Source organism: Cylas formicarius, unplaced genomic scaffold (genome assembly GCF_029955315.1).
Source record: "Cylas formicarius isolate icCylForm1 unplaced genomic scaffold, icCylForm1.1 PGA_scaffold_10__41_contigs__length_53128322, whole genome shotgun sequence".
NCBI lineage: Eukaryota > Metazoa > Arthropoda > Insecta > Coleoptera > Brentidae > Cylas > Cylas formicarius.
The window spans coordinates 22,809,501-22,833,989 of NW_026844214.1; the positions used below are offsets into that span (position 1 = coordinate 22,809,501).

The 24,489-nt window shown below is 34.4% G+C and overlaps 1 protein-coding gene and 1 long non-coding RNA gene across 3 annotated transcripts in view; one reads left to right on the plus strand and one right to left on the minus strand.

Annotated features, from left to right (window-relative positions):
- Nucleotides 1-24,489, minus strand: part of LOC132701502 (membralin) — a 136,933-nt gene that overhangs the window by 17,060 nt on the left and 95,384 nt on the right. For both annotated transcript variants that reach the window (XM_060669480.1, XM_060669472.1), the window contains exon 9: nt 8,053-8,152. In XM_060669480.1, the coding sequence (XP_060525463.1) occupies nt 8,053-8,152 (100 nt within the window). The remainder of the gene's footprint in view (nt 1-8,052; nt 8,153-24,489) is intronic.
- On the plus strand, nt 21,067-24,180 carry LOC132706354 (uncharacterized). The gene is made up of 4 exons (XR_009619580.1): nt 21,067-21,294; nt 22,488-22,532; nt 22,653-22,777; nt 23,807-24,180. It is a non-coding gene; the product is annotated as an uncharacterized LOC132706354 (long non-coding RNA).

Here is a 24,489-nt window from a genome sequence, read left to right on the forward strand (position 1 = left end):
AGTTCGTCTTCTAAATTGTCATAAGATTCGACTACCATCACCACTTGGTCTTCAGCTTCTGCGTTGTTTACCATGTCTTTTTCTAACAGGGAAACATCTGCTTCATTCCACGGTCTCCAGACTTAAAAGTGTTAAAAACAAGAACCTTCAAAAATTTTTTAATTATATTCTTATGATGTACCTTAATCTACCGTCTTTATTTAGTCTTAAAAAAGACTGTTGTTGTTTACAAAACGAAGAGCTATGTAGAAGACACAAAAATACAAGAAGAAGAATGTTGTTAATCGACAGGCCCACAAGACAAAAAGATTATTTTTAAACTTACCTGTAAGACAAATAAAGTACAGGTTCTTACCCTTCCTCTTTGAACTATTCATTGAAAACAACCTCGCCGCGTCAAAGCTCGAGAATCAAGTACACAAATACGTACTTACTGAAAGGATCACAGTCAAATACCTCCGTAATATATAATAATTTATTGCAATTGCATCTGATGTTAAAATAAACGCTTCTACTTATTCGAAAACACCCCGCACCATCAATGCTTAATCAAATTTAAAACGGCCCATTTACGTTTCAAATAAAAATTTCAAGTTTCTACAAATATTCGTTGCGGTCCATGTCAGGCAACACCTACTTAATGCAGAATAAACACGGTCCTGCGAAAGTCTGCGGTTAAGGTACCGTAAAATACTTAAAACATCAAAGCAATAGATGCACTATATTTTTGGTTGTATTATAACATACCGCAAAAACTATATTTTCCTCTTCGACCTGTGCATTGATATATCACGGTGCAATGCAAAAATGGGTGACTTACAATAGGGATGCAAAATAATTTTATGTGTTTGTATGTAGTGTCGATTGTACTTCTAGGTTCTTTCTTATTTTCGTGTTTCCCCTTTAGTCCATTTCTGTGATTCCCTTAACTCTTGTAAGGGGCTTTAGTTTTAATTCTTTTTTGTTTTTTCTATTTTGTTGTTTATCTATTTTTCCTGTTTTCTAGTGTTCCTTACTTCTACTCCTTGTGACCTGCTGTATCAATACATTATTCAATTCCATTTGTGTTTTTTTGTGTTCATCTCGTATTCCCATTACTCTTGTATCAGTTGCATTTAATTTTAGTTAATTCCAAAATTTTCCAAAGTGTTGTTCTATATCGTCATGCTATATACTTAAATATTTCTCTCTTCCTGCAATTACAAATATATCATCCGCACACTCTTTCAGGTACTTCAACATTTCTATAGCCCATTGTTGCATTGCTTTGTATTATTTGACCAATACAGGGCTTAGATCTCCTTCTATATTATATATTTATTACATGGGTATTATTCTCTTTGCCTACATTTTTTAACACCCTTATTATTTTATTTTCGATAACTCTTCCGGCAATAATTTTTTATAGTTTATCTCTTGGTACCTTTTCAAACGCGTTCTATACAAATAAAACCGAAATATATTTCTTTATCCTTTATCCTTTTATTTTTTTGAGCAAATTATTTGAGTCAGGATATGTGATCCTGTATCCTTTTCTGTTTGTTCATATATTTTCAACGCTGTACATAGCAAATATATTCCTCTGCAATTATCATAGTCGAATTCATCTCCGTTCTTGTATATCGGGGTTATTAAAGCTGTCTTCCAATCCTGTATGTTATTTTATCATATGCGATTGCTTTTCCATTTTTAAATATCTTTATTATTTGTTGTATATCTTTTCTTGTTATACACTTGTTTATATGACATATTTGCAATAGCAAATTATTATCTTCTTTTCTCCTAATAGTTCCTGAGAATATTCCTTCCATATTTGCGTCATTTAGACGTATGCTGTATGCTCCATTTTTGTTTTTAATTTGTGTATGTACTCCGTTTTATCTCTTCGAATCGACTTGGGCGTTCAGCAAAAAAAATTTGGATTAGCTTAGCTGCTTTTCTCTATCTTTTCACTGAACTCTATCCACTTGGCATTTTTTGCTAGGTCGTCAACTGGTTTTCTCTCTACCTTATAACGATCATAATCATATGTTTTTTATGTTTCAAAATAAGAACTAAAAGTTCGACAACACCGTGTCTTTATCAAACGAAACAATTTCTTTGGTAATATCTGGAAGTGTGTTTTTGAATGTTTCCATAGCGTCTCTGTGTTTGCATTTTCCATTTCGTCTTGGCCTATAAATAAGTAACTAAATAAATAAATACACCATATTTTTTTCGAATACTGTTATAACGAGTTTTTCCAGTTGCCTGTCGACCTCGAGATTAAAACTAATCCATTTAAATTCCACAACACCCCGTATAAAAGAAATAAAAAGGGACGGACCGCGTCGTTTTCTGGAAAAAATCGCGCGGCATTATTAACGCTTATTTAAACCCGTCCCCGAAGCCGAATTAACATCCATTTAAACTGAAAACGACGGCGGCGTCGTTCGAACGGCATCAGTTTTTACAACGTGATAACGACGTCGCTTTCATCCGCACAGATGTCAGCAACATGAGCAGCGGGCCGCCGCCGCCGCCTCCGCCGTCCCCTGGCCTCGTCGTCGAACTTAGAGAGAATTGGCTAAATTACCACCCTCTCCGGTTCGGGGGTTAAGTTATTTTTCTCGTTGTCGACGTCAACCACCTGGAGCGCTGCCGATGACATACTAGTTATATTTTTCCTTCCGAGGATAAGGCTATGTTTTTAAAATGTGTGCGCACGGTGTCGATCAAATCCGCCCGAGGGCTTGTTTTCCGGGCGAAAATAGATGTGCGGAACGATTTCCTTGCCCGGGAGGCACAGGGGGAGGGGGGCATCGAGGACATTTTTCGTCGGGAATTTCCCGTTTCCTGTTTTCTCGGAAGAGTCCGTTAGGGACCTCTGCTGCCTTACCGCAGAAAAATTTGTTTTTCCACGGCGGATATTATCAATATACAGATGTTACTTCATTTTCTGGGTTTCTGATATTCCAAGCAGTACGAGAGTTTACAAGATTCGACCCAGAAATCCGGTACAAAACTTAATAAAACGACAATAAAGTCTGTAAAAGTAAAAGTTGATGATAATAATTAAGTGCTTATTATCACCTATTAATTTTAAGATATAAACAATACGACAATGTAACCATTATACATCGGCTAAATAGCCTTACTTCAGTCTTCCATATACGCAATTGCCTTTATTAGGAGCTGTTGAAGCCAAAAAGTATTTAAAAAAATATATTTAAGTAATCACTATGCATGCTAAATATTAATATAAATAAAAAGAACAATTAATACGAGTTCGAAATCAGAAAGTTATTATTTTGGGTAAAATCTCTACTGCTTGTGCATTTTTTTTTGTTTTTGTGTGGAAATCAAATCTTATTTTAACGATGGCTCACTAATTAACTAAGCATTTTGATTAAGCAAACAAACTACTTTTTTCTCTTTTCCTCTTGCCATGTCTTCCTCCTTTCTTCTTTCTTTGTATCCTGTTATTCTTTTATGCCGTTCTCTACATAAGACAAACTTCAATTATTGTATTTAAGGCGAATATGAAATGTTTTAATATGTATTATTTCTTTGTTATAAGTTTAGTTGGCTACAACGGCACCTTCCTTTGGCAAGGATGCTGCGTCCTTATTATTATTATTATTATTATTATTATTATTATTATTATTATTATTATTATTATTTTATCACAATTTTCTTGCGTCCTGTTATGTCTAACCTAAGTGTTTTTTTGACTTTGACCTTTGGATTTCTTTTTTTTTCGTTTGTCGTTTTTGGTCGTTATATTGAAAAGGCGTAATGAAAAAGAATATCGCCACCTCCAAAAAATACTCTATAACTTAAATTCTCGTTACCGGTTTAAATAAAGGCATTATTTATTTAATTTATTTAATTATTGAATACATACGTATATAACTATAATATGTAACTCCCAGTTTAGTTAACTATTAATTAATATATTTGTAAGAGAGAGGGAAAGGTTCGGGGCTATTTAATCTACGGAAAAGATGGATTTTAGTATACGCGCAGAATAAAATAATATACCCATTATTATGAAACGCCTTACTGCTGAGCAAATATTTACAGATTTAATTTGTATTTAAAAGTAGCAAGAGAAGATGAGAAATCATTTCCTCTAAATACACTGATATAAAATGGTACGCAGTAGGAAAAGAAACGCTTAAAAAGTATATTATGCAACAAGTGTAGCAAACGGCTTTGAGTTTATTTGGTACAAGTAGAGCGCAGCAGAACGAGTGTTTAATTGTTTAATAGTATTACTTTTTAAATTGCGTCTATGTGCAAATATTAATTTTATAGCAAATCATACGCCTTTAGGTATTATGTTGTTTAAAACTCCAAGATTTTTTACGCACTATTTAACAGGTATTGCGTTGTTGCCTAGCTGGGTAATAAGATTAAATAAATCAGTGTTAATACAGTATGTGCCATGGTCAGTTTCAGTCGGTTTAAATTGAATATATACTTGAGTGTCGTCTTCATACATATGGTCATGGTTTTAGAGCTTTAGGAAATTGAGATGTATAAATTGCGTACAATAATAATCCTGGTATGCTACTCTACTACAGAAGCGACATTAGATAGAACAATTTATATAACAATTTTATTATTTACCATAACAAAGGCTTTTGTGAAATTCAGTGATATTAGAGCACACGCATTATTACTATCTCAGGCCCTGAAAATATTGTCCGTTACATCAAACAAGGCAGTAGAGCAGCTGTAGTCTGCACGAAAACCAAATTGTTTTTCTGGGATTACTTTATTCACCCTTACGAAGTTTACAATTTGGATTGCCACAATTTATCGAGAATCTTCGACAGTGTCGGAAGAACAGAAAAATTGAACGAGGTTGAAAGAAGTTAGTAAACCTAATTGTTTTGGAAAGTGATTGTATGTAGTTTGCTTCCATTGTAATGGAAGACAGGAATTTTCTATACATGAGTTTAAAATAGGTACTATGACAGGAGAACCGAGGAATATTATTATTATTTAGGTGATCTGCACCAAAAGCTTTAGATTTAATATTTTTTAATATTTTTTAATTGATTATTTTTTAATGATTATTGGTATAAAAGGATATTACATTTTCATCGAGTTGGCTAATGTTCATTCATATTTGCATAAATTATGCATGTAGTTCGCTTACGTTCTTTAAATTTTTTGAAAGATTTTGTCTATTTCCTTTAGAGATGTTACTTTTTTTTAGTTCTTGCCGTTGAATAATTAAGTAGTTAATTATAATATTCAAAATCCACTGATTTCTATCTATCTTTATACTTTTTCAGTGCTGTGTTTCTGAGTGTCTGCATGAATCTTATATTGGGGGTGATCCAGGGTTGGTATGGTTTCTTTTTCACTTTTACAATTTTAAGAGAAGCAAGTATGATCTCTCATTTGTAAGAAAATCTACTCTATTGTCAACATTATGTGTATCGTATATTAAATCGCAGGAAAGTGATTCGATGTCATATCTATTTCATTCGACCACCTGTAATTAAAATTATAAATAGATGGTGAAGGTACACCAATGCAGTACACTAACATGTGATCTAATATTTGAAAATTCCTAATACCAGAACTTCCAATCGCATCGGCGTTGCAGAAAATTAGATAGAACCGGAAACATCCTCCTAGCCACGAAAGAGGCAGAGACGCCACTTATGGGTCCTTATCACGCCAATGGGCAAAGAATTTTGTAAAGTGGAGTGAGAAACTTGTTACGACCATCGCATGCAGTCTTCATATGTAAGCTACACCTATGGTGACCTCGCACTTCCTAAAGCTTTGACATTTCCAATCGTAGAACGTTGGCTGAACCAAATTAGGGAATATCCGTTCTATCGTAAGAAGTATGGAAACCACACCAGTCAAAAACGTTTGTTTATGGCTGTCGGTTCCGACTCATTTAATGAATGAATTATCGCGTCTTCTTCGCAACATCCTTGGTGTATACTCAAACATTCGGCTATTTTTGACAAATAACGCCTACAAAAACACATGACACTGAAACAATGGACCTTTGGAAACACGTGAGGCGAAATGAATTAAATTATTTTAAAAAATATATTATAAAAATAATAATTATAACAATTGCTTTAGCTTTCGCAGATGTTTAACAAATAAGTGTTTATGAGTACAAATCGTTGTCCATTTATTTCCCCAATTTTTTTAAAATTTCTCAAATATATCAAACACTGAAAAAAAAAATGCAATTTAGTTGCGAATCTTACAAAGACAAATTTTGTGAAATATTGTTTTATAAATTGTTGCGTAGGAACTATAAGGTTGTTCGGAAAGTCATTTCGTTTTTTCCCGTCGGAGGACTTAATTACGTTTTTTCGAAACCAACTTCACACTTAAGCCGCATAACCATTATATGTCTTGAGAGCTGATATTGCAAGGCTTGTGTGTGAAAAAGTTCTATTAATTCTACGCAGTAGTTTTTGGTTGGTGCCCTTTTAAATATGGAGAGCAATAAGCAGCATTTTCGTCATATTTTACTTCGGATGTGTATGGAGAAGGCGTGTTAACAGTACGCCAGTGCCAGAACTGGTTTGCAAAATTTCGATCCGGCAATTTTGATGTCGAAGATGCACCACGGTCTGGAAGGCCGGTCGAAGCTGAGAAAGATGCGATAAAGGCATTAGTTGATGCAAATCGGCGAATAACCACACGAGAGATCGGTGAGAGATTAAATTTGTCGAATTCGACTGTTTATGGCCATTTGAAAGGCATGGGCTTAACTTCGAAGCTCGATGTGTGGGTGCCCCATGTCCTTACGGAGCGAAATTTGTGTCGTCGCGTTGACGTGTGTGATTCGCTCCTCAAACGTCAAGAAAATGATCCATTTTTGAAGCGGATTATTACTGGGGACGAAAAATGGGTTTTATACAACAATGTTAAACGCAAGAGGTCATGGAACAGAAAAGATGAACCGGCTCAAAGCGTGTCAAAAGCCAACATTCACCAAAAAAAGGTGATGCTCTCCGTTTGGTGGGATGTCAAAGGAATTTTGAGCTTTTGCCGGACAATACAACGATTAATTCAGAAGTCTATTGTCATCAACTGGACAAATTGAATGATTCACTTAAAGAGAAGAGGCCCGAATTAATCAAAAGGAAGGGTGTAGTGTTCCACCAGGATAATGCGAGACCTCACACAAGTTTGGTCACTCGCCAAAAACTTTTACAGCTTGAATGGGACGTACTGCAAAATCCACCATATTTTCCAGATCTGGCGCCTTCCGACTACTATTTGTTCCCGTCCCTGCAAAATTTTTTGGATGGCAAAACCTTTACCTCAAATGAAGATGTCAAAAACCACCTGAACCAGTTTTTTGCCAGCAAGGACCAAAACTTTTATGAGAGGGGAATTATGTTACTGCCAGAAAGATGGCAAAATGTGTTGGACCAGAATGGCCAATATATAATTTAATAAAATATTTATTCATTTTACGAAAACTGTCTTTCATGTTCCCCAAAAAAAAACGAAATGACTTTCCGAACAACCCAATAGAATTCATCTATGAGTGAAAAGTTGGGGTGGCCCTAATTGACAAAGGTACGTTATGGGTGTTAAAAACTAATGCGGTCTTAGCAGGACAATTCTTATGATTTTTGTAGATTGTCGATTATGCTTGGGGTGCATTTCTTGTGCGGAGAAGTCTTTAGCCATCCGTTCTGATGAAAATCGCTCTAGCGAATTACCAAATCAACAGGATGTAAATGACGCCGATGTAAATACTTCCTGGTTATTGAAGCTTTGACATGAAAGATGGCGCTATACTTAGGATTTCTATGTTTAGCACCAAAAAAACTTGAATTTACTCGCCTTGTGTTATAGCCAATGGTTAGGTTCAGCCTAACAGTAGTTTGCAGCTCTTGGCTTTTATAATAACAAGAAAATATAGTAATTTTTATACAACTAGTTTTCTTCCGGCACAAATCAATTTAGGTACAATACTTAAAATAACGAGTATAACGGCAGATCTATAGCATTTTGTTATATTTTATATATAATTTGGTAATATGCTAAAAAACGTCCGCTCACCTGAATGAAGAACCACGATGTAATCAAGGCCAAACTACTGTACTGACCATTGAAGCGATAGTGGTAGGCGTAGAAGAGGAAATGATACAAATAAAAAAACCTGAAACAAAATTAAGACGTCCGTTACTTAATTCAACAACTTCACAAAATGACTTTTAAAAAATATCTGAAGTCGCATATTAAATAGATAATCAATCAATCGATCAATCATTTGAATCTAATATTGAAGAAGCAAAACAATCGTAAAATACTTTAACCAACAACCAAGCTAATTGTATTATAAGGATAAATGGTTAAAAAAGCAAAGGAAGTAACTACAACTAGCAGCAGCTTCAGAAAATTTTCAAAGAGGTTGGATTAGTTTTAGTTTTTTTTTAGATTTTTTTTTTCAAAGGAACTTCCACAGGCTACTGTAATACTTTTTATAAAACTTGTGGATTCCTCCTGCCTCGGTTTTTGGTGACCCGAACTAGCTAACGTTTCGCCAATCATAATATTGGCTTCTTCAGAGCTTGACTGAAACTGTTTCAGTCAAGCTCTGAAGCGTTAGCTAGTTCGAGTCAACAAAAACCGAAGCAGGAAGAATCCAGAAATTTTATACAAAGCAGGTTGGATTACGTTGTACATCAGTTCTTGATGGACAAGCAAAGCTACATCCTATTTTTGTCCCTACTAAAAAGGTTGATGATAACTTGATTTTAGATTCTACTGTCAAAATCGACTCATCGACAAATTTTAATTGCTATTGAAGGCTTCTCCCAGTTTAAGGCGGGCATTTGGGCATTCGTGGCTTAGCTTGTAAACCGCAAATGATGACAAGTTTAATTTTGCAAATTACTTTAAAATATTACTCGCTACTCGTGAATCTTCGTTCCGCTCAATATAAGTTTATGATTGGAGGGGAGATACTGAAATTGTCCAATGCTTTGTGGTAATTTACGTATGCCTTATAGAAGTCACTTTCTATGTGGCTTTCTACTCCAGTTAATATGTTATTGTTGACCAAGTTTGTTGCCATTAATATTACAATGAAATTGCATTGTTGCGCGCCTTGCAAGCAAAACTGTACCAACCAGTTAGTATTTCTTGCAAAAATAGTACTGATTTTGATTGAATATCACAGCAAAAAAATGTTGGAAAAAAAAACAATTTAACTCGAAACATATAGGTACGCACTTGAAAATTGGTAAAATCCTAAAATTTGATCAGAAACAAAACATTTTCCTTTTTGTGCTTTTCATATTTTTACAATTTTCAAAACAGAAATTGGGGGAGAAGTATATAACTAAGCGGCTCCGTTTTAATTTGTAAATTCGTTTAAAGGTTATTACTTGTTGGCACATCTTAAAATATATTGTGTTGCCTCTTGGAAGATCCAATAAACCGAGCAATAAATATCTTATGCATGATATGGATCAGACGACAAATTTGTTCCAAACTACTTGGTATGATCGTTTCGTCAAAAAATTATCTTAGTCCTATTAATAGTGTTATTGCTATGCATAATATAAGCTAAAACAGTTGCTTCCTACAACTAGCATAAACCTCATTAAGTACAAACACCGAAATCCAGAAATATTAGTTAGTTAAAACCCCTTACTTCGAATTCAGTTACAAAAAAGCTAAACTTTTGGAAGTAATTATAAAACAACATGTATGTGATAACACATCTGAACAGACTGAAAATGCTACCTACGCCCATTCTCATCAAATTAACAATAATCTAACCAGATATTCAGAATAAAAATGCAATTATATATAGGTAATATAATTATTTTTTATTAAAACTTTGTTATGTATGTGTAATTAAAATTGTAAAATTAGTCCATCTCTCAAAGTGCAGTAGTAAACTAGTGTCCTCCTACTCACCAATTTAATTTAAAAAAATTTGTAAATTTTGTAATTTTAAGATTATGTCTACCTAAGTAAATAATAAATCATCTAATCTTTATTTAATTAAAACACCTTTTAAGAGTCTGTATCTAATGTTCTGTCATCTGATACCTACCGATTCGGAGTTTTATTGGAATTATCAGCAAACTTAGATAAATGCCGGCAAAAGCCAACACGATATAGTCTGAGACAAACTATATCTCGAATGAAAATATATCAGTACGCAGAAGTTTGTTTGTGGATCATGCATACTCTATAATCTGTCACGAATATAATCCAAATGATTTTTTTTTCTTTATGGAGTTATCATATTGACGTCGTAAATTTTGTTTATGGCTTATTATTGCAAAAATAACTGCAACGAACAATCATATGAGCTTCCACGAACATTACGTGTTTCGCACAAACCAAGCATGCGACCAACAAAATTGCCGTTTAAATTTCAATTTACATATTACCTTTATATACGTATATATCTTCTACCCACACTTTCGAGGGCGTCTGCGGTTGAAAGAAAACTCATTCCCGGCATTTTTATTATTATGAAACGGTGCAGCCATAGTAGATCAGAAAACTACCACATCATAATAAAGTAAGCTCATTGTCGTCGGGGAAACGTAAGCAATGGAGGCGACGACAACAAAAAGAGGCGCAGTTGTTACCTTCGTTCTTCTTTAGAATTTGCGTCACAAAGCGGAAAACGAATTGAATATGACATCTTGAAAATCCCATTTCAAAATAAAAATATCCGGACATTATATAAAAGTACAAACAAATTAGAGCGGAATGACTCGCAAGAGGCGGAATTAGGGAGAAACAATTTATAAAATTACTATTATTATCGCTCGAGAGCTTTCTTTTGTGCATTAACGAGCCAAGAAATTTGTTATCCTTATTGATTATTACCCAATCCGTTACAGACTCGCCGACATGGTAAATACTTAATAAAATCGAGGCAGATCTGTGTCTCTCCATAATAAAAATAGCAGGAAACAATCAAAAACAAAATGTTAAAAAATAGTATATTGAACAATATGTGTGATATACCACTCTTTAGTCACGAATAAATGAAGAACTTTATCAACGTGTTGCATATTATATTTTGTCTAAGATCATTTTTGCAAAACAGCACAAATACATTCGATGAGTGGCGCGTGGCTAGAATCTACCGAAAACAAACCTGTGACTAAATTACCAGAAACTTCCGAATTGGCTCGCCAACGTGGGTAACGAATCTGGCGTCTAAAAATTAAAGTCCTAACGTGCTATTACTATTTCTCGGATGTTTTCAAACAATTTTTATTTATTTATATTTTGATTTTAAAAGTCTTCACCGTAAAGCTGATTAACTTATAAGAAAGTTCAAAAATAACCGAGTAAGATCAATTCAACAATTAACAAGAATTTTGAATAAATAATATTTTAGATTACACGTCAACTATAAAATGATCATGGAGACATACAGTAAACCAAAATTATTAAGTAAGATGGAAATTACAACACCCATTATATTTTGTATATTGTTGATGAATGGTGTGATTCCTCCTGCTGCGGTTGTTGTTGAATCCAACTTGCTGACAGAACTTAGCTGAAACTGGTTTGGATTCTACTCTGTACTTGCTTATATACTGTTTGACGAAGGAGGAGCTAAAGGAAGGACATGAACATTGCCGCGGATGACTGATTTCCACATTGGTGAAAGGTCGCGGTTAAGATTGCAAGAGATTTCTACGAATTCTCGGATTTTTATTTGGTAGAAGAAGTAATGATATGTAAGAATTTTACTTTAGTCGAATAAAATTTGATGTCCGGTTTCGTAATAATGTTCGGCAACTGCTGATGAGTTTATTTGCCATAATCTAAAAGCTCTTAAAATTTGTTTTGCAGCTTTAAAGGAAAACCGCGAGACAAAACAAACTTCTAAAGTCGTCTAGATAAGTCAAATCTTATATCAGCTTGACATCTTGAACAAAACATATCTTATAACTCTTTATTAACTAGTTGTCAAATTATTTCAAGGCACATAAATAAATTTATTATTTTTTTCAAAAATGCAAATGCTAATACTTGCACCAAATATAAATGATGCATTGAATTGAGAAACGATATACAAAGCCTAAAGGGCCGGATATGTAATACGAGAGCTATGGGCACGTGAATGCACAGTCACATGTTGTGAAACGTGTTACGTGATCGATAAGCACAATTTTACGTTAATATGAGAGTGCCCGACTATTTCGGAGGTTATTTCATTAAAAAGAAAACTAATAGTCGAATCTTGTTAAGTAAGGCACCAACAAGAAATTGATATATAATAAGTTAAGAACTCTCAACGAAGCAACTACGTTATTGCGTTAATCTGCATTTATCTTACCGTATTCTATTTTTCACCAATTTTATTTTAATAAACTGCACTAAGAGTTTTATAACTGTTTTAAATCCTTTTATTCTAAACAATAATACTGAATACTGAATAAAGTCTAAACTATAATACTGACTAATGACTAAAGTCGTAGAAGTGAGCAAAGAATTTGGGCAAACACTCAATATAAAGAAAACTAAATTCATGATAATTGCAAGGAAACCTAATGCCAATATTAATCTGTATGTGGGAATGAACAAGTAATAAATTGTAAATATTATGGGATCAATATTAATGAAGCATGACTATTCTAAGTATGTATGGTGTGGAGGCCTGGATTTTAAACAAACAATGCTTCAATAGACTGGAAGCCTTCGAAATATGAAAATATACGAAAATTTTACAAATTTGATGGAAAGATAGACAAACGAATATCTACTTGAAAGAATGCACAAGCAACGGTAACTAACAGGTACGAAAACGGAAACGGAAAGGTAAGAAAACTACAATATCTGGGACATATCAGGCGCAGAGAAAAATATAAATTGCTACAATTGAATATGCAAGGCGAATTTCAGATTACAAGGAGCATCGGCAGAAAAAAGATGTCTTTGTTGCGTAATCTAATTAATGGTTTAGATGCAACTCCAACCAGTTGCTTCGGTCTCAAAAATATATGAATTATATTGATGAGTGTCAACCTTCGTAGAGGAAACAGCACGCGAAGTAAAATTTTTCTCTCAAGATTATTCATAACTAATTCGCTTAAAAAAGGTAATAGGCAAGATCCCATTCGTACTCCTGTAGTTTGTCAAAGAAAAATATTTTATTTGTCAAATTTAAAGAAATTTTATTTAATTCGGTCGTTAAAAAAGAACTACTAGACTACCGATGACAACATTTGGCACGGTACTATCATTCAGTAAAGAACTCGCTAAATTAATACAATATCTCTTCAAATTCTCTAAATACTTACAATACGCCGTCGAATTTATAATGCAATTAAGTTATGTATAAATAATATTTACGTAATACCTCAAGATACATTCAGGATCCGATTCTATTGCATTTCATGTAACTGATCGCGATCCGTTCGAAACGTAAAATCTTGAGGTTGTGCTTCTGGAGTTATCTTTTACCGCACAAAAGAAAAGGTCATTCCATGACAGCCGTTTTCCCCCGCATTATTATACCTAACGGGGCTCTTTTGTCTATAGAGATATTATGTGTGTGTGTGTGTGTGTGTGTGTGTGTGTGTGTGTGTGTGTATGTGGGAGCCGGTCTTTGTGAGGGGAACGAAACACCCAAAAAGAAAAACAGAAACAACGCATTATTAGCTAATAAGACGCTATGGAAAACTGCCATACATCTTAAAGGAGTATCACTCGCAGCTCTCTTTTGTTTTCCCCCTGCCTTATTTCAAGTTCGTATTGTTCGACGCGAAGGCTCGACTATCCGTTTTTAATAAGTCCCATACTCGGTAGCCACTTTATTACTTCATTTTATCGCGGTTGTTACGGCCACGCCGAGCCCGTGGACAATGGAGATCAGAGACCGAAAACTTATTCATATTTTTAATGCGCGAAGTCAACTCGCCAAGATTAACGACGATCGATCACCGACGACAGAGCGTCAAGTTTCTAACTTTCGACGAGGGAAAGGGGTTGCTTTCCCACATAAACAATCACTTTAGGTTGATAATTTTGGAAAATCAACGCAGAAAACGATCTCGATTGTTTTATTACTGCTTCCGGATCCAATACACTGTGTTGTTCCTTGTAAAATATCCCGAATGCGTTGTTAACATTAAAAAAAACATTCTATCCCTAGAACCGTTTATCGAAAAAACGGGAAAAAATCTTAAACCAGAAGATGCGCTAGACCTGGGGGCCCCAAACTTTTTTGTGCACGATGTACCAAAAATCTCCAGGACGTGCCCCTTGGTACGGTGGGACTCTACCGAAAGACAATATCGGGGCAGCTCTAGGGGGCTCAACAAGCACAGCGACAGGTAGATTTGGCAGCTCTCCCAGGATATAGGTCCCCCTGGGGATATATCCCAGTGTATTCCAAGTGATATTGTTGTGTACTAAACGGAGAGTACTAGGGCAGGAAAATCTATATTTGCAGCGACAGTCGAGCGGCTGCCTAGGGTCTTACCTCTGCAAGGCTAAGCTCAGAATGGCTACTTAACTGCCGAGTAACCGTAACAAGACTGGTGGAATGTAATTCTGTCAATCTCCCCTGGGTAATCTATTGAGAGCAATGAAATGGCTGACAGATTGGTCCGGAGCTTTCCTAGCTGACAGTGTGCTGAAGAGCGAGCTGAATAAATGGCAGTTTGTGTGTTGGGGGAGTCTACCGAGTTTCGACAACCTGAACTAGCCTTGGCATTGTAGACATATTATTAATTACATTTTATTTTAGTTGTATTATATAGTGTATTAATGTCTGAAGCTTTAGGTGAGTCCATGATATCAGCAATTTTCGTTTAGCGTTTAAAAATGTATTTTCAAAAACTAAAATAAATGTTTTCTAAACAAAAACGCCACTTTGAGCGGAAGTCCATGATTTTAGATTTCAGATTCCTCATTAAGCGATGATGATTTGTAAATTATAAAAATACCCAAACATCGGTAAAAAAATGTTTTCTACTTTTTATCTAAAACACGGTTCTAGCAAAGCATTAAATTCTGAATTAATTTTTGACTAGTTGAAAATTCGCGCATGTTCAACGGATACAGTTTCTATACTGGAACGAAGCTATTATTATCCAATTTTTACGATTTAATTCGGTTTCCCAAACGAATGAGCTCTTCGCCACTAGTTATTTATTTTATCGTGAATGGGCACAACCCAAAATTCAGTTGCAATTGAACAAACTATAAAAGTAGCGTAAGGTAAAATATATTTGAATTTACAAACAAATGAAAATAAAAAGCTTGTGTTATATTAGTATGCTTGAATAATAATAATGCTAAGGTATTTAATGCAGAAAGGAAAATAAATAATAATAAATAATAATAATAATAAATAAAACTAAATAAAATATATTAAAACAAAATGTAAATCGAGAATAAAAGAAAAAGAAGAGCAAGGTGACGGAATTTTCATTATTTGTCTTTTAGTAATAAACCTGCATTCCATATTTTATATCACTCTTGCTCGCTATAACTCTTATAGACAATTTCAAAGCAAAATTAATGTCCACAGGAGCTGAGAATCTGCGCACCTGAATGAATATCTTGGGAATGGTTTGAGTAAATTTTATGTGACGATTCCAATACACGCGCGCAATGTCATTTCTGAAATGAATATTCAAACGACAACATTGCGTTGGCATCGATGAACACCTTAATTTGAACTGAGATTTACAGTACACTCGATCACACCAATTCATAGAATGGATATCACGTGCGACTTAAGCAGAGATCATCATATCACAAAAGAATTTTTGCGACTTGTATACTTGTGCATTCCTTTTCGCGATGCATCGCCGACCCCACAGGAAACACGAAAAGTAGATCTCGAATGTCTGTTTTTGTATAAATCCGCACGTTTCTTTGACTCATAAATGTACTTTCGGGATCTTTGTTAAGCCCTTTTCCTTTTGCCGGATGGAATGCCCAGAATAAATAGGCAGGATTCGAAATAATATCTTTGTGGCATGCATGAAAAATATTTCTCGGTTTGAAATTTAGATACCGCTGTATCCCCGGTGAAGGAAGACGCTTGTGTTCTTCGTTTTACGATACGTCTCGGTGAAATATTCGGTTTTCTTTAGTAGAAATGACCCACTCACACGGGAAACTGTTGATCAATCTTCGACCAAAGATTTGATACCACTAATATGGTGACATAAGCTCAATTAACAGTCTATAACAGATCAATTATTTATACAAAACTCGTACCGGGCGCTCAACATTTTTAAAGCACCCTGAAAAGTTTTCCAAAAAACAAATAAAGTTTTGCCTGTTTCTGACTACTTTGCCCTGTTTTGATGACAATACCCATTAATCCTATCGTGTTTTTGTTTCCGGAAGCAAAATAAACCGATAACAAATAAACAATTTACATAGCAGAACTAATGATGCAGTTAAGCGAATAAAACAAAAATATGATTGGACAACCTACTCCGAAAATGTCCAAAATCATAATAGAATGTGAGGCGAAAGATATCTGTCAGAAAGTCAAAATCTACCGTAAAAAGCTCAGCACACCATCAGTTATCACAGAAACTCCCAAACCTCCTTTTGAGCGCATTAATATCGATATTTTCGAATTCCCAGTTCGTAATTACGCCCTTACCATAAAAGATGAACTTACAAAAATCACCCAGGTATATCCAATAAAAGACAAACAAGCTTCTACAGTCGTAGCTATCCTTCTTCTCCATTTCCAACATTTTGAAACTCCTCTTAGAATACATTGTGACCATGACCGAGAATTTGAAAACTTTGTCTTTTGTATGACATCTTCTTCTTCTTTAAGTGCCGTCTTCGTTGCGAAGGTTGGCAATCATCAGTGCTATTCGTATTCGTGGCACAGCCGACCGAAATAGTTGGTTTGTGGTGCACCCGAACCAGTCACGTAAGTTTCTCATCCATGAGTGACACCTTCTTCCTACACTTCTCTTTCCTTGATTTTTTCCTTGTAATATCAGTTGGAGTAGTTGGTACTTTTCTCCTCTCATGACGTGTCCAAGGTACTGAAGTTTACGCTTTTTTACCGTAGTGATAATTTCTTTTTCCTTTTTTATTCTCTTCAGGATTTCCATGTTGGTCGCTTTATCGGTCCATTTTACCTTAAGTATTCTACGGTACAACCACATTTCGTATGAATGTATGACATAAAACTCACTTATTCAAGCCACAATCTAATGGATCACTAGAAATATTCGACGTCACGCTCACAGAAATGATCTGAGCTCATAAGGCCTCATTATCCGAAAGAACATCCATTCCATGCTACACATGGTTTTTTCCCCTTATGAACTGATATTGGCCATACTTCTAGTAGGCCTCCAGAAATTCTGAATAACGAAAAACAACTTATCACCAAATACATCCAGGACCTAAATAATTACATGCAGCATTATTATAGAGTCGCGAGTATACGCACTGATCCAACAAAAATAAAAATCCAAAATAAAATTTGATCAAGCTATCTCCAGAAATATCACTAAATATAATGTAGGAGATGAAGTTTATATTAAGGAAACTCAAATTATTGAACTACCATAAAGAAAGTAATTTAAGAGTATCCACCAACAAATGGACGCCGCTAGTATACAAGGAACTAGAACCTCTCCAAGAAACTATACGACACAATAATAAAATACTATCCTCTCTCACAGAAATGTTAGGCGATTCTCGTCCTCGTATGACAGCATTTAAAAAAAGTATTCACACTCATTATAGTCTTTTAACCAGAATTGCTGACTGAATCGAAGATAAATTTTCAGAAGTTACTATCGATACTGATAATTATAATTTTAGATCAAAGCGCGGTTCAGTTAACGGTGTAGGAACTATTTTTAAATCAATTACCGGAAATCTAGACTCTACAGACGGCAAATACTTCAATGAATGTATAGATAATGTAACTAGAGACGAACACGAAATCAAACAGCTGTTAAAAAATCAAATATCAGTTACATCATCTGTTATAAAATATTTAAATTGTGCAATTCAAACTATTCAAATCGACGAATAAACTTTTAATCACAATTCAAATTCAAAAATCTCTCTAGGATACTTCAGACTTAAGACACCGCATATCCATACATTCGTTAAAGTAAAGCTAAAGTATTTGCCGTCTGTAGAATCTAGATTTCCGGTAATTGATTTAAAAATAATTCCTACACCGTTAACTGAACCTCGCTTTGATCTAAAATTATGATTATCAGTGTCGATAGTAACTTCTGAAAATTTCTCTTCGATTGAGTCAGCACACATATTTATGATTTATGTTTCTTTTTTTTTTCATACACTTCTAATGAGCGGACACATCTAATAAGCGGACAAAACTAGAGGAACCGTGAGTGTCCGATTAAAAAACATTACATTATTTTAAATATTACAAAATTTCAGAGTATAAATTAATTAAAGTTAAGGGGTTTCACATACAAATAACACTTATAGTCACAAAACCGAATTTCAAACAAGAACAACGAAGAAAAGTTAAACTCGGAATTCTCCGCGTCTAGATCAAAATTTGTAGGTCCTTTATCTGCGAGTAGGTATGGTGAACTGTTGCACTTCCAGGTTTACCATTTACACGTCAGAGTTCATAGCTCTAGAAATATTTAGATCTTATTGGGAAGGTTTCACATGCAAAATTCAAGAAGTACGTTACAAAGCCAAAAACAAAACGGAAATTTCTCCACGATCTGCAGTAAAAATAATTTATCAAAACCCGTGCCCCGTGCCGTTCCTTTGCGAAACCCTGATAAAGGTCGGGAAACAGATCATCAGACAGTAAAAAGTTAACTATTTGGTTATTTGAAAATTTAAAGACTACAGACAGTACACTGATGGGTCTCGACTCAGATATTGCACATATGTTGTTAGGAACGGGACAATAACAGGACTGCATAGTTTATTCATTTCTTGCATTTGATCATTCATGTTCAAGTGCTTCCGCGGTATCGGCGTCCTCATATTTACAGAAATGCCATTATTTGCATTGGGAACGACACTTTCCACAGAAAAAATTATTTATGTTATGTGGGCTTCTTAATGAGTTTGGTATTTCGTAATTATATGTGTCTGTATGTGTCAGTAATGGAAAGCTTTTGGGGCAATTAACATCTGCAAGGGCAAACTAATATTGTAGGCCGCCAAAACGAGATTAAGTCTGATGATAGCTGCAATCGTAGTGTCCCAAGTCATTGAATTCACTAGTTTCTATAAATCCAAATAGTCTCGAATTTTTCTTGTTATTAGTAGTTAGGTTTGCAGCTTTTCTATTAGCCGTATTGGGAGCGAGCGGTAAATGCCATTCTAAATGGTGTACACTCCATCAAATACTGGTGCCTTAGCTGGTCTTAATTCACTTTTGTATTGGCTCATTGAACTTTTTTTGAAGTGCTTTTTAAAATGCTTGCATTATATAGTGTAGAATAAAAAAGTCAATTTTGCACCTTACCACAAATATTCTGACAGATATAGGCGATTGAAAACATAGTTATTTTTCAAGATAAGTCTGGAAACGATCTTGAAAACCTGAGTACAGAGTGAGCTGCAGAATGTCATTTAAACCAATAATTAATTGAAAATTACTCCCATATACAGGGTGTCGAGTAAAAATTCTATCGGGATTCAATACATGCTGTCGGTACGACCAACAGTTTCATAAATTACCATGTATAATGAAATTATTAGAAGTCCATTTTTTCTATCAATCACATAAAAAAATATTTTTTTTCGAAATACCACAGTGAGGAAGAATCCTCCGGCTTTACGTCTATCCGGAAACAATAACAATTGAGGAATTCGAATATTTTATTTCATTTTTATATGCCATTTCTGTACTTATCTCCCAAAGTTTTAAGTTTTTGTGCAATATTATATTCTTTTAATGTCTATTATTTATTTTTTGTACCAACTCCGTCTAGCTGTTAAAAATAATCCAAATGAAATTACAGCGTCCAACCTTGAAGCCAACTCTGCTAAGTGTGCACTCGTCTGCAAGCGATTTTTATTTATATAATTTTTGCTTGACCCTAAACTGGCCGCTACGTTTACCTTGATTAAGCTATTAGTTTAATCTTAATTGACACCACTGGCCCTGAAAATTTCACTAATTTTCCGCATTGATCTATAATCCGATGCATTTTGCTGCAATTTGCCTTTTGTCGACACCAATACCAAGAAAATATATTAAGACTACGATAAATGAACTCATAGCACTTGCCAAACATAAACATGAAACAGGACATCAAATTTTATTCGATCTCTAAACAAAGAAACAATCTTAACCACGACTCAGATCTTTCCTCTTCATCAATATAAGCAGATACAGAGTAGAATGCAAACCAGTTTCAGTTAAGCTCTGAAGAAGCCAACAGAATGATGGGCGAAACGTAGGCAAGTTTGATTCATCATCCACAGACGCACGAGGAGTCCACAAGATTTCTAAATAATATATCTGAACTTATTCAACACTTCCACTCTTTCGACTCTTCCTATGACGTTTACATCCAGTATCTGCCTACTAATTAGATCTATTTCACAAAGCCTAATAAATCTACATATAACGGACTATTCCTGTCATACCAAAACAACAAAAGCACTGCTCGACATTACTTTTGACGCCGCATGAAGACCACAGTGCGCATCTACTGGTTTCACTCCAACATTAGGCAGGGCGACCGATCTCCAAACTGGACAAATTTCACGGTTCCGCAATCAGGGGCAACGACACTAACCGCTGTTTACGTTGCCATAATGGTCACTTTGAGTGCTCGGCAATCATCGTTCCGTTTGATTATGACGGCGGGAGGGCTCAATTGGTTCCGGCGGCGGACAGCGCGTCCCGCCGCCGTCCCATCACGAAATTAAACAAATTAGAAACGCGGCGCGGTCCAATTTACCGCGTCGTAGATAAATAAGCGGTGATTGAATTAGACTCGTATTCATTCTCATTAGCTAATGATATGGGCTGGGGCGGCGGAGCGCGGAGGCGGCTGCTGCGGACCGGTTCGCGTTTCACGTATCCCTAATTAGGGTTATTCAAACATCCAAACGGTACACAAGCGTCCCACTGATGAGCAGCCGACGACGCCGACATCGTAATGCCGGAATAACTAAACGCAATCCGGCACGCGATTATTTGTGACCCTCGTGCGTATCTATGTGCAAGGACTAATAGACGGGTCAACATTTTTGTGGTTTTGAAAGCGCGCTTCGATGTGAGCCTGTCGTATGGTGTCAGTAGCTAGATCTCGATCTAACCTGCAATGGCACCGGCGTGGTAAAAAAAAAGTGAGCAAAATTTTATCATAGAAACGGACGGCTAGTAACGAAAACTCTTGTCCTTTTCTTGCCTATTCAGAAAAATGGGAGACTGTGTTGTTTTCGGTGTTCAATTACTCCATTTTTATTAACATATTATTATTTGATGTTGAAACAATATTTTCTATAAATATTTCTAAATAATAATAAACTAGTCTCTGAAATAATTTCAGACCAAAGTGCAAACAAATTGATATACAGAAATTCAACTGAATATATTAAGAATACAGTTTATGTAATTTACTTTAAAAAGACTTAAAAATACATCAGTATTCAGCAAAATATGTACCGGATAGCCTGTTTATTATAGGATGATACCTTTTCTCGGATTATTCTCAAAACAACTTGGAGAACAACGTTGTTTAGATTCATTAATATTTTAAAAATATTATATTATTATATATAATAATAATAATAATAATAGCATTTATTCAATTTAAACTTTACAATAACATAATCTATAAAATTGATTTAAGTGGAATAAATGTTTTGTTTCACTGAAGCATTGCGAAATGCTTATGCGTAACACCAATATTAAACCAAAACAATAATAATTACAATAATAACAACGAAACAAAGAATCTATTTGTTACATTTATAGTAATATAATATCTACTCATACATGTAAGCAAAAATAAAAATTAAAATAAAACGAGGATAAAAACATTAACTCACTAGGCATGTGAATATACATAATTTAGGATTTAATTAAAAAAAAAACTATGCTTGATTAAAGATAATTCAAGTATTATTTACCTTTGATATTTTAAGTTAATGAGGTCATCAAAAAGTCGTCTGCCCGTCCGAAACATCCATATTTTGACATCTTTTTTAAATTTCGTAAAGATGGTTTGTTCCCTTATATATGTTGGTAGCATGTGATATAACCTAGGTGAGAAATACGTATATGATCGTTGTCCGTGGGTTTTTATTCTAACTGTGGGATAGACGTCCTTGTTTTGTCTGTTCCGGGTATGATAAGTGTGATTAGCATTAAGATCAAGAATTTGTCCTTTTTGGATGTCTTTTAATATACTAAAGCAGTATAACTGACGAATATCGAGAATTTCATTCTGCTCAAACAGTAGGTCCGAATGGTAAATAATTTGTTTGCTATAAATTATTTTTAGAAACCAATTTTGCAACAGATTTAGATTTTTCAGGTGATTTTCAGAGACCCCGCCCCAACCCAGGATGCCATAGGAGAGGTGAGTTTGTACTAATGACATATATAGGTTTTCCAATTGATTTCGGCTTAAAAATTCTCGTAGATAATTAAATTTTGATAGAAGTGGTTTGTTTTTTTCTACTATAGATTTCATTTGCAGATTGCACTTGAGCTGGCAAACAATAATAATACCAAGATAATTAAACGTTGTTACTTGCGGAATTTCTGTCATTTCAGCTGTTAGGTTTCCGATGTTTCGAAGCTGATTTTTGTAGGATGAGAAAGGTAGGTATTTGCTTTTCTGTAAACTCAATGTAAGTTTATTATACTGATACCACTTTTTGGGAGTTTTTAAGTCCTGCTCAATTTGTAACTTTAACAGTTGCCATGTTTTTGCTCGTCCAAAAATTACAGTGTCATCGGCAAAACTGAAAACTGTACTATTGGTGTCTAAATTTAACATATCATTTACGTATATCGTAAACAGTAGCGGTCCGAAAACTGTACCCTGTGGTAACCCACTTGTTACTGTCTTCATATCGCTCAAAACACCGTTTATGCTTACGCACTGTTTACGATTGAACAAATAACTAAGCAGCAACTCGAATACTCTCCCTCTCAGTCCACAACGGTTTAGTTTATCAAGTAACTTATTGTGGCAAACAGTATCAAAAGCCTTGCTTAAATTTAAAAAAACGCACATGCAAGGGTTACTTGAATCTAATGAGTCGTATATTTGGGATGTTAAAGATTTGATAGCATCATGTGTTCACTTTCCTTTTCGAAACCCAAATTGAAAGTCTGAGCTTGTATTGAATTTATCAAGAAATTTAACAATCAGCGTTTTAAGTATCCGTTCAAAAATTTTAGAAAACACTGAAAGTATTGATATTGGACGATAATTTTCAACTTTTTCTCTGTTGTCATTTTTATATAATGGCTTAATAATGCCAACTTTTAAACAATCTGGAAAACATCCACTCTCAAAACAATTATTTATAAGAAACGTTAAGGGTTCGGATACTTGAAAACAAATCCCTCTTAGTATCTCGCTTCTAATACAGTCCCATCCAGGAGCTTTTTTCTTTTGCAGTTTTTTTATAACTTTTTCAATTTCCTGTACATCTACGTTACAAAAGAGCATTGTATTTGCCAACATGGGAAAATCATTTCGATAATTAGGGAGTGGTTCTATTTTTTCTGCCAGCTTCGTGCCCAGTTCAATATAAAATTTATTAAACTCGTTCGCAATTTTTAATCTATCCGTTATTTTCTCATTGTTTTTACTTATTATCTGTCTAATCTGTGTTTTAGGTATGGAGGTAGAACAGATGCGATTGCTATGCGATGAGATACAGTACAATATACCATAAAAAATTTTTGGTTGTAAAAATGGTGTGACGACGAAACATAGCGAAAAAACAATAAGTAAATCTTATAGAAACATCACTGCTTTGGCTTACTATGGGTTTGAAAATCATTGTTTGACAGTTTTGTGCCAACCAACGTTTATTTTAATAAAAAAAATCTGAAGTCAATTAACCGTTTTTCCAAAAAAAAAAAAATTAATTATACAGAAACTACTAATAGAATAAATTAAAAAGCACTTTGTTATTTGAAACATTAAAAAAACAAGTTTTTTTAAATAAAAATGTATATCTACTATAATATACAAAAACCTTTTTAGAGCAGTCCTAAAATTTTTAATTTTTTCTAGTATTATTTAAAACAGTATTTCTTGGGCGTTTTTGTCCATCTGGATATTTTTCAGCAAATGTTTTTGATAAAAAAAAAACATTTGTAGACACGAAATAAATATAAAAACTAGTTTATATATGTTAAGATAAGATTTATAATAAATTGTCGTAATACTTGATTGTTTTTTTTTTTCTGCCATGTTTCGCCTCCAAATAATAGCCACTTAGCATTTCTACAATAGAAAAACTAATATTTCGAAGTCTCCAAATTTTTCATATAGGAAATCTTACTATTTACAA